The sequence below is a fragment of the Plasmodium fragile genome (genome assembly GCF_000956335.1).
Source record: "Plasmodium fragile strain nilgiri unplaced genomic scaffold supercont1.40, whole genome shotgun sequence".
Classification (NCBI taxonomy): Eukaryota; Apicomplexa; class Aconoidasida; order Haemosporida; family Plasmodiidae; genus Plasmodium; species Plasmodium fragile.
In genome coordinates, this window is record NW_012192620.1 from 83263 (window position 1) to 94822 (window position 11560).

General features: G+C 42.1%; 3 protein-coding genes across 3 annotated transcripts; 2 read left to right on the top strand and 1 right to left on the bottom strand.

Moving 5' to 3' along the window:
- Window positions 1-215: 215 nt before the first annotated feature.
- Window positions 216-4790, top strand: AK88_03476 (uncharacterized protein; the record flags this gene model as incomplete). Its single annotated transcript, XM_012481092.1, has 20 exons — window positions 216-242; window positions 443-595; window positions 732-789; window positions 964-1035; window positions 1143-1213; window positions 1312-1386; window positions 1616-1667; window positions 1843-1916; window positions 2077-2193; window positions 2315-2388; window positions 2603-2695; window positions 2819-2894; window positions 3017-3115; window positions 3310-3450; window positions 3582-3647; window positions 3760-3807; window positions 3985-4078; window positions 4269-4319; window positions 4487-4554; window positions 4722-4790. 20 exons carry the CDS (start codon window positions 216-218, stop codon window positions 4788-4790), a joined length of 1578 nt encoding a protein of 525 aa, XP_012336515.1.
- A 1826-nt stretch (window positions 4791-6616) lies between these two features.
- Window positions 6617-8283, top strand: AK88_03477 (uncharacterized protein; the record flags this gene model as incomplete). The annotated part of the gene is made up of 2 exons (XM_012481093.1): window positions 6617-7798; window positions 7936-8283. 2 exons carry the CDS (start codon window positions 6617-6619, stop codon window positions 8281-8283), a joined length of 1530 nt encoding a protein of 509 aa, XP_012336516.1.
- A 945-nt stretch (window positions 8284-9228) lies between these two features.
- AK88_03478 (uncharacterized protein) lies at window positions 9229-9924 on the bottom strand (the record flags this gene model as incomplete). Its single annotated transcript, XM_012481094.1, has 1 exon — window positions 9229-9924. The coding sequence occupies one exon, from the start codon at window positions 9922-9924 to the stop codon at window positions 9229-9231; it is 696 nt and encodes a 231-aa protein (XP_012336517.1).
- Window positions 9925-11560: the final 1636 nt, after the last annotated feature.

Sequence of the window (11560 nt, forward strand, 5' to 3'; positions counted from 1 at the left end):
CCATACAAGTTTCCTTCCATAGAGAAGCCAATTAAAAAAAAAGAGAAAAAAAAAATAAAGAAGGAACAAACTGGGGTTGCAAAAAAATATTACTTATGCACACCAAGGTGGCTAGAAAAAAAAAAAAAACGAGTATAAAGTTGTCTTCTGATGGATTTCCTTACCTCATGCACTTTGACCTCTTTAATTTTGGTTAGCTACCTGTGCCTTTCTCCATGAGTGATAAAGATGAGCACCTGAAGGTGGTCCACACATGCGTATTAATTAAGTCATGTAAATGTGTTTGCTGCATTCGTCCGTGTAGCGCTTAGTAACCCGTGGTGGGTAAGACCCTCCCCCCACTGCGCATGATAGTTACGAACCCAGTAGCACAAAAATAGCTAGCCATTTTATTTTTTTTTTGTGAACAATTTTTTTTTTTTTTTTTTTTTTTTTTTTCCAGTTAATATTCACATCATGCGGGGCGTTTTACAGACATTTCGTAAAGGCAAGCGAGTCGACGTTTTTAACGGCGGCAACTTTTGTTCTGTCCCTTAGCACAAGTTTCATCCTCGTCTTGTTCATACCAGTGGACATATACGTGGTGTCTAATGGGGTAAGTACTTCGTCTCAAAGGGAAAGAAAGGAAGCGGCAAACTAAAAGTGCCACTTCGTTTGCAACTGTTGCAGTCAACTTCGTATATCTGTTGAATGCTCGCTTTTTTCTTTTGTCCGCGCGGCGATCTTTTTAGGACGTAGAAATCTCAAACTTGGAAATAACCCAAAGGCTCGTGTCAAAGTTCTACCACTGTTAGTTTCACCCCCTCCCCTTGGTGACGTGTTTCGCAGTTGGGGCTTCGCATTGCATGAATTCAACAAAAGTGCAATCAAAGCACCAGCATTATGGAAATATCTGTAGAAGTGCTTCATGTGTGCTTCCTTAGGATAATTCAAATTACCCTGCCCTTCCTCCCCCTCCTGCAGTCATTTTCTGGGTGCTAATTTTCGAAGCCTACGTCCTGGTTCCCTTCTCATACTTCTACGTGAAGAATAAACGTACTGGACGACAGTGCACACGGAGTCATGCGTACATGTACATGTACATATACATGCATAAGTCCCTCATATGTGTGCATTTTTTTTTTTTTTTTTCACATGAGAAGGCTACTACCGAAACGAATTCGATGACAACATAGTGCCATGCGAAAATGTGATTGAGTCCTTCAAAAAAACGGTAAAAATGAAGAGGAAGAAATGACAATCTCCTCAGGTAGACAGCCCAACCTGTTAGCAGTACAAACACACGCTCTCTTAACTTTCACCCCTCCACAGATTTACTTCATATGTCTTATAGTGGCGCTCGCCATAATTGGTCTAGTGTATAGACCGGGCCACAAACTCGCAATGGTACGACTGAGCGAAATTGCTTTTTTTTTTTTTTTTTTTTTGCGCCATTGAAATGGAAGCGGTTGAGATGGCTCTTTAGGAGATACACGGACCCATGATCAGCATGAAAGGATGCATTTACAAAAGACCATGGAGCATGAGCTTATGTATTAGTAACTCCTTATTTAACCCTAATTATATAATCACCCTTTTTTTTTCCCCCCCCTTTTGCTCATAAATTACCAAACAGGAAAAGGGAAAAGAACTGGAATACATCTCGGACCTCCTCGACATGAAACACAGTTAGAGAAAGAAAGTTTAAAAAAAAAAAAAAAAAAAAAAAAAGGACTGATGGACAGCACAATTAGCTACACAAGAAGGGGATACACTTCATAACGTGTCATTTATGAAGTGTTGCGGAATGGCAAGTTCGTGGTGACGAAAAATTTCACCAATGTTTCGACCCCTTTTTTGCAGCGGGGGAGTCGGCCATCTTATTTCTGATGGGGTGCGTTGTCCTGATTGGTGTTTCTTTCTGGGTAACATACACGGTAATTAAAAACTGCGTTGGTGTGAAGCGGTCGGGGCGCATAAGCAGATCGATGCCCACCCGGTTGAGTCGTCACTCAGTTGAGTCATCACTCGGTTGATAGCTGTCCTGGTTGATCCTCCACGTCGTTCATGTCGCCCCACCCCTCCCCATATCCGCAGAGCTATGGCATCGCCTGTCTGCCCTTATCATTTCTGCAACAGAAAAATATAGAGCATGATAGGAGGGAGATAGAGACTCGCTTTGCAAATTTGAAGGAGAAGGAAATGGTGATAAAGGTATGCGCCATCGGTGGTCAGGACGCCATCACGTTGGAGGTGTCAATCCAGCGATACCGTATAGTCTCAGCGGCGTGATAAAGCTTTTGCAAATGCCTACTGCCCGTTATGCCCATCGCAGCATAAATACAGAGCGCCCAGTGAAATATGTGGAAGCGACAAGTATGAAATTCTTAGGATAACAAAAATGCAGAGGTGAGTTCTTCACACTTCCACATGACACAACCTGCATGGTGTGTCTACCTGAACAGATGCTACTAACAAATGGAAAGACATTCAATCATGCCAATGATGGAAGAGCGTCCTCAATTTGTTCCCTCTCTCCAAACTGGTTCTCTTCAAAAACATATACCGGCGAAAGATTCCACAGACGTGTATGCACATGTCCTCTACTCCCAACCTCACACAGGGCCCTAAGCAGATACAACTACAAACTGCAGGAGATTGAGAAGACGTCGGAGACTTGGTTGTCTTATGTCATAGGGATTGTGATGACCTGCAGGTTTTACAAAAAAAAAAAAAAAAAAAAAAAAAAATACGAAAAGCTTCTGCGCGTGTATGTGTAGCGCCATGCTGGCCTACCCTATGCATTGACGCGCACATTTCTCCTTGGCACTCCCCACAGGGTTATAACCGGGCTGGTATTTCTAACCTTCTCATTCGTAGTTTACATATCCTTGTTAGCCTCTATAACGGATAAGGTAAAAGAGTCAAGTAGTTCACCAAATCATGAGTGAAGAGACTAGCCGAGAAGAATCTGTGCCACCTGTTTGTACCATCACAATAGGAATTACACATTTCCCTTTTCACCTTACCTCTGCAGTACTTAAACTCCGTCTGTGCCTATAAGTGCGGTTTTGTATTAGAGAAAATAAACACCATTTTTAATTTGCTGGATTCTTCCCTGATTCTGTTTTCTCGGGTTAGCTCCACATTAGGGTTGAACAGCCATTTATAACCACCCTTCGACGCGCACGTTCCTATGGGCCTGAGAGAAAAGAGATAGGGACAAGTAACCCATCCCTTCAAACGGACAGAAGTATCACAATTACATTTGATCACATAATCATTTTATTCCTCTCCCCCCCCGGGCATGGTAAATTTTCCCCTGCGTAGTTCTTCCCGTTAGACATTTTTATCATTGCAAGTTTGGCCATATATATTTTCTGTTGCTCTTTGTATGGAATTGTAAATGTTGGTATTCGGGTTTTTTTTATTCCTCTTTATAAATTGAAGACCAGGAGATCTTCCCCCGAGGTAACCCCCTCGATGGATTCTTGTGTGCTCTGTTAGCGGTGAAGCGATTTAGCGGCGGTGCGATTAGGCGCGGTGTGATTAGCCGCGGTGCAACTTCCTCATCGCATTGCTTTCACCCCCTCCCGCGTTAGACCATGCTAGTCCTGTGCTTCGTCATTATGCACATCATCCTGGTGCTCATAATGACCTTATTAACGGTAAGGTGGAAGGAGGACGTGGTGGGCCACATGGGACGTCTCTACATGGAACTACCGTACATACGTCTCCTTCTCCTGACCTTCCTCCTTGAATGCTTCCTTCGCCCAACAGATTGCCCCCAACTACATAACGTATGGAATACAAAGGATACGAATAAACGTCCGTGATAGAGAAGAGACAAACAAAAAAAAAGAAAGTTGCGCCTTCCTGTGGAGGTGCGAATTAGGCCAATTTTGCATTTCATCTCATAGTACATTTCGCACATTCAGAGCGACTCCACTTGAACCACAAAAAAAGAAAACTAAATAACATAATAATGCCTTTCCATTTCTGCAGGACACCCCTGTGTTTATTAAGTGCTCCCTAAAGACGGACAAAAATATTTGCAAGATGTCTGTGCTGTCTGTGTTTTTTAATAAAATATTTTTTGGTAAGGGAGGAGAGTGAACGACTGTACACCCATGTTTGGCATTTTTCCTCGAGTGGCACTTGAGGAATCGGAAATGAATAAGCATAGTGGACAAATCTCCCTTAGGTGTATGCTCATGTCTGCATAAGCAAACGTACCAAATAACACTCGTGGTTGTGACTTTTTTATTTTTTTATTTTTTTTTTCTCAGGGATACCATACTTTGCCAACAGCTACTTTTTCTCCAATTGGATGTTCATACGTACTTAACGAAGAGCAAACCAAATGAGCGGGAAATTTCCGTCCCCCATTTTTGTGTTCCTCTCTCGCGAGCTGACTGTTCTCACACCTGAGTGTACACTTTCCGTGCCCCTGATTTCAGCGCAATAATTTTTCTAAACGCTTCCCCCCCTTTTTTCCACCCCTCAGTGATGTACTCCCTTTCATTCGTCTATCGAATTTTCTTCAAGAGGATCAGCTACCTAGACAGCCTAGACGTAAGCGCGCAAATGATCGCAGCGGGGTGCAACAGAAAGGGATAACCATTCGGCACAGTTACGGAAGCGGTCATGTGTTTCGCTTAGTCTGCTTTGTTGCCCATGCAGCGACCTAGTTAACCCTTACATTTTTTTTTTTTTTGTTTTTTTTTTTACCACTTTGTTAGGAGCTAAGTCTAAGCAAGGAAAACTTAGACGAGCACATGAACCTCCTTCCACTGGAGAAATTAACCTGAAAGAAGCTCAGATGTGTACATTGGGGGGGGTTCACACACACAGGCGGGATCAGCATTTAGAAGTGCGCGCCGCTTGGTCAATTTGTGCACCTATTTTTTTTTTTGGCGATTTCATATTTTCCTCAAAAATGGGCGAGCCCTTCACCAGCGTTCTCTCCCTTTGCCGCCTCACTCGTTGCATGTGTACACATGGCGCTGCAATGTGTGGTCCAGTGTGGAGCGCGTTCATTCGAGTATTTTATTTGATTTGTGTTGTGTCTGCATGGACACACAAGGATTCCCCTTACGCTGCCGCAGGGACACCCCCTGTGTTCGTTTTTCTACTTTCCCCTTCACGGCACCGGTCACACACGTCCTCTTTGCCCATTGTGCCTACCCCTTCCTTTGACATCGCTGTAAGAGCTCCTACATTAGGAGCTAATGTTTTCTCCCCCTTTTGAATTAATTTTTTTTTTTAAAAAAAAAAACTACACAATCATTTTGTAAATTGTTTCGTACATTTAAGAATTATCATTTGGCGAAGACAATTATGTGCGTGGGGGATGCCCTTCCCCCCTTTTTTGCATGTGTGAGACACTCCATCTGGGTTGTAGCTGTTTACCTCGGAAAAGTAACCTCACAAGTATAGCCATAAAAATTCAGAGAAGGGAGAGAGGGACACAAAATAAATCATACAAAGAAAAAAGTCCCACATCAGTATAGGCTTAAATCCCCCATATATTAGCAAAGCCATTTTATTCCTTCCCGAATGTGTATTTTTTTTTTTTTTTTTCCCCCTGTTGCAAATTCACCCAGGGAGAACAAATAATGGCTTGTCACATTTGCCTTCCCCAGTTTATGCTGATGATGTGGTGTGGAACACGTTTTAAAACCACCAAGCCGAAATGTTTTTAATCGTTTTTTTTTTTTTTTTTTCCCATAAGCAGTTAAGGCTATTTTCTCATTGGGCAAAAGAGAACAAAACACATGCAATGATAAATTGCGCTCGATAACCACATTGGGGGTTGGGGGCTACAATTTTTACACGTGCCGGGCATACGCGCACATATGGGGGCACACGAAAAAAAAAAAAAAATTATATATAAATATAAAAAATAATAAAGTGCCAAGCGACCCAACTATATTAGCCTTTAAAAGGACGGAAGCGCAATTTTGTCGCAAAAGAGGTATTTTTTTTTTTTTGTTCCATTTAGGAAGTGAGATCCCTTATCTCTGCTGCGTGTTACCCCCGGGCGCTTCCTCATTTGTGTCAACGCAATGCGCACCACATATTTCTCTCTCCCCCTGCCCAGATTGTCAAATCGCCCTTGTCAAATGTAAAGGAATTTTTTTTTTTTTTTTTTTGCGAGACCAGAGGTTAATTATTGTGTAATTACTTCGACGTATTATTCCCCCCTTCAGTTTTGAATGTCATACTGTTTAGACCTCCACGCAGGTGAAGTTCCTGATGGGCGCATAAGGGGGAGGCACCTCCGCTGAGCGAGTAACTCACGTGTAGGTGTAAGTAGCTCCAAGTGACCAGCTGACCAAGTCACCGTGCTGCGTTTTATTTAAGTTTTTTTTTTATTACAATATATTCTTTTTTTACGTGCACGTGCACAGTGTTTGTACTTAGCGGAAAGGGACACCCCTCAAAGTAAGATACTCGAGTGAATTGGTAATTGCGCTAAAGGGGAGGGCGAAGAAGATACCCCTCGTTTGTTCTTGCGTATATGTTGTGCTCCCCCCCAGTGAGACAAAAAAGAAGAAAAAAAAGAGCAGTAAGTAACGTACTTGTATTTCGCCCCACCCCGTCGCACAGACCCCCCCTGTCGCCCCGCACCAATATGAAAGAGAAACACAAGAAGGTCGAGTATGCGGACAAGGAGGCAGAGGCCCCAGCGGTGGATGCTGGAGAGGCGAAGGAGACGACGGCAAAAGATGTAAGCAGTGTGTTTGTGAATAACCTTCTAACAAGTATTAACAATATACATAATGCAATAGTATACAGGGACAATCGGTACATTTTGCGAATGCTCAAGTATATAAAAGGCATGCGATTGAGTATAAAAAACGAGAGCAGTACGCTCATGCCAATAATGATTAGTCTCATTAACAAGACATTTAAAGAGGGTTACCCAATATATGAAATACTAAGCAAGTACATATATGAATTCAGAGAATTACCAAAGGAAGTCCCGGAATTTGCAAATATAAATGACAAAACATATACACATGCAGCTCCCGAGATAGAAGTTTTTTTTTACATAATGATATTGCTATACCTATTAGATAAAAAATGCTACAATGAAGCAATGGATCTGTCCACTGTGATTGTAAATAGGATCACGAAATTGAACAGAAGATCACTGGACTGTATAAATGCAAAAGTGTATTTTTATTTCTCATGGGTTCATGAATTAGGTGGAAAACTATCTCAAGTCAGACAAAAACTTCTGTACATATATCGTAATGCATGTCTTCACAGGGATATAATGACGCAGACAGTTGTCCTGAATTTAATACTAAGGGATTATATAAAACACAATTTATATGACCTAGCTGTTAAATTTGTGAGCAAAACTTCCTTCCCTGAAAACTCTTCATCGAATGCTCAACATGCAAGGTACCTATACTACATTGGAAAAATTTTAGCCATCCAGTTAGACTATAGTGAAGCCCATAGCAAAATTACACAAGCTATAAGGAAGGCTCCACAGAATAACCAGAGTGCAAAAGGGTTCAAGTTAGAAGCTACAAAAATGGAAATCATTGTTGAATTACTCATGGGAGACATACCGGATAGGTCTCTCTTCAGCAACAAAATTATGAGGAACAAGTTGATCCCTTATAAACACGTTGTGACGGCTGTTCGAAATGGAGACATAAACAAATTTGCCAAGGTCATGAATGATTATAACCAGCTGTTTATGCGCGATGGGGTTTACCTCCTAATAAAGCGCATTCACCACAACGTGATTAAAACGGCCCTCCGCATCATCAACCTCTCCTACTCCCGGATCTCGATCGTAAGTGTGGGCGTCTGCCCCGACTACCTGCGTTTCTCCCACTATTAGCGGCCGTCCTGGCTCCTCTCCTCTTACCGCTGTGTTTTTCACCGCTTCACTCATCATGGCTTCTCTCATCACCGCTGCTCCCCCCACAGAGTGACATTGGGAAGAAGATCGGCGTAGATTCCCCCCTGGATATCGTGGGCATAACGGCCAAGGCCATCCACGACGGAGTCATCGAAGCCACCATCGACTACGACAACCAGTACGTGGAATCCAAGTCCAACAGCGACGTCTACATAACAAGTGATCCTATCAAGACCTTCCACAAGAGAATAGCCTTCTGCTTGCAATTGTATTCAGACGCCGTTAAGGCGATGCAATATCCGGACGAAAATGAAAAAAAGGAAAATGAGGAGGCCAAAGAAAGGAAGATCAGACAACAGGAGGAGTTGGCGCAGGCAGAAGAGGGAGACCTCGGAGACGACAACGATTTGTTGTAGTAAAATGAATTTCTCTGCTGAATGTTTGTCTTAGAGGAGATGCTCCTTGCTTGCTAGCTGTGTTGGCATTTTAATTACACGTCCCATATGGGTGTACCCATTTTTTTTTTTTTTTTTTTTTTCCTTCCCTTTTTTTTTTAAAAAAAAAAAGGGTTGTCCCCTTTGGTTTTTAACCCCCCCTCCTTTCCCTCCTATGCGTATCACCCATAATGTGAGTATGCACAGGTGTGCCTCTGCACGTATACAACCGCGCAAAGGAGAAACCATTTTGCCTTAGCGAATTTTGCACCAGAGTACAAGTAAAGAATGACCCATCGATTGGTCAATAGTTGAGACTCCCCAAAAAAGGGATTCACCACAGATTGCCCCTTTCCACATGCCAATCTTGTGTGTGCTTCATAGTCTCTTCCAAACAAGTGACACGTGTGAGTTGCCCACAAAGTTGCACTTCTCAGCAAGGGGTGTCACATTTTATGCCCACCATTTGTGTGCGCACAGTTGCAAGGACGTGTGGGGTTAACTCCTTACCCCCTCCCGGTGAACAGTCTGCTCAAGGGTTGGAACGATTGGGTGGAGTCCACATTTGCGCACGGCCAGGCTAGCTCGTGCGGTCAGGTACAATGTCCTGGTGGTGCCGTCCTGTTCGGGGATACCCTATTGGTGCTCCTCTTAAGTCGTCCTTTTTCACCATCCAGAGGACAAAATAATGCACGCAACTGCCGTTACAAATGCAGAGCATAAAGGTCGCATACAAAAACCTTCACGAAGAGTTTGAACATACATGCGATTACGAGTTGGGGAAAATGGGGTTGTGTTCATATCGGGTGTGCGCACGGTGGAAAAAAAAAAAAAAAAAAAAAAAAAATTAACAATTAAGCAATTGCACATACATACATATATATGTGCCCTGCGCAGACGTATCTACGAAGCGCCGACGTGGGCCACTCAGAACTTCATTTTGTGCAGAGCCATGTCATTTCTCAGGGTAAATTTGGACTTCAAATATTCTGCAAAGATTTTGTTTTTGGAAATTTCATCCTTCAGTAAGGTGTCAATTTGCTTTTGGATTATTTGAAGATTCTTGACCTTGGGGTCCTCCTTCATCAATTCCTTAATTTTGGTAATCACGTCATTCATGAAGAGACTTTCATTCTTTTTGCTCAAAAGTTTCTTTTGCCTTTTTTTTATATCCAATGATTTAACAAAAGAACTATCTTGGATCTGTTCGGCCAGCTTGACAAATTCATCCTTCAGGCCTGCCATATTTTCAAACTTAAAAATGTTCGTGGACGTCACTACAACATATCTTGGATTCACTCTCTTTAAAGGCACTCCGTTTACTTCATAAGGACCTACAACAGCTAACAGCCCGGAGGGTAATATCTTCGTAATTATGCATCTCTTGCCCATATGCCTCCCTGATAATATAATGGCCACTTTTCCAACTTCGATCGATTTTCTAATTTTTCCTTGCACTACGTATTTCTTCTTTGATGCTAATTTCCTTCCATAATATTTCTTCGCAATGGTTTTCTTGGCCTTAACTGGGACTAAAATTTTTTTCTGGCCCTTCACTCTGTAGTACTTGAGTGTTTCTTCGCCCGTGGCCTTCTTCACCTTTACCTTGTTGTCCTTAGCCATTTTTTTTTGTTTCAGTACGTCAGATGAACAGGTTTTCAGCGGCAGCTTTGGAGGGAGGAAAGTTTGGAGAAGCAATTTTGCAAAGCGTTATGGCTTTTAAAATAACTTTGCCAGGCTCTTCTTCTATATACTACGCGTTGCCGCTTGGTAGGTGGAAAAAAGTAGATCTTTTTTCAACGTACACGACGAACGAATTGGGAAGGGTACATATAACGCGCATACGCGTGTTTACAGTCAAGAAGTACTTTGTTCAAATTCGCGAACGGAAAAAAACATATACAATAAAAAAAAAAAAATTAAATTAATAAAAATAAAAAAATATATTTGATGATGTGAAACACGCACGTAAAATAATATTTATATCCCGTTTTTTGATGCTTCTTAAAATATACGTTTCAAAGTGCTTTTTTTCCCGTTCGCGCATCATTTACCAGTTTCTCGTAGGTACATGTGAGCCCGACATAGGTATGCATAAAACTTGTTAGCAATATATATAATGAGGCAGAACAAAACCCAACGTTTTTTTTTATTTGGTTTTGTTACCGGTTGGGTAAAAGTTTGCCGAACTGGGAAGGAAAGGTGATCGATGGGGAAGAAAACAGAAACGTAGCCGCTGGTGCAGCATAAAAACCAACGCGGAAGCGGTTCGTACAATGGTACCCCATCAGATAAAACGAGGGGGCAAGCACAGCACCGCCATCAATATACGTATAATATATATAATGGAACCCTGTTTATCGCACTGCACGGTATTCCCTTCCGCGATGCGTTCCATTTGTCGCAGGGCCTATTTATTTTGCCATGTGCACTTTTCCATAAGCATATTTTATATGTCGCCTTTGGCTACGGTGGAAATGTTGTGCCAACGGTACCGAAGGACCCTACGCTGATTTTTTTATTTTTTTGTTTTTTTTGTGGGGGGAATATACAAGAATATATGTGCATAAATATATTATACGCAAATATATGTACATACATATTTATGCAATAAACGAGGCAGGTATGCTGCCTCCCGCCCCTTGGGTTCAACACATGTCGGATTTGCCACGGGGAACGTTTTAAAGTAAGCACTCCAAAAACACGGGCTTACCACGAGAGAAGCGTATAAACAAAATGCTCTCTCAATAAGAAGCCAAGTCCTAATCTGTATTTGTTTTTTTTTTTCCGTACCTTTGCCATATGCAATTTACCAAAAAGAAAATAAAACCGCTGCACGGTTGCTTCATGTCATTGCCCACGTAATACTTCGAACGCATATAAACCCCCCGTTCATGACAATTGGAAAAAGTAATGGCTCTTTCACTTCCCTAAGGATATTGACAAATTTTCCCTTTTAGAGTTCAACATAATACCATCCATGCGTGCGTGCGCAGGTATGTGTAGGCCCGCGCAATATACTACGTTAAGTAGCTGAGTGGGAAGTCACCTCGCCAAATGTTCACATCACACCCCTGCGAGATAATTGCACCTCATCGTCGATCACTCCCTGTGCATATGCAACAGTATCAGGCGAGTTGCAGCAATTCGCACACGTTAAGAGAACAAAACCGTATGACTGCAAATGCGCATATGTAAGTGAAAGGGGGAATTTTTTTTTTTTTTTTTTTTTTTTTTTTTTTTTTGGCTATATACCCCT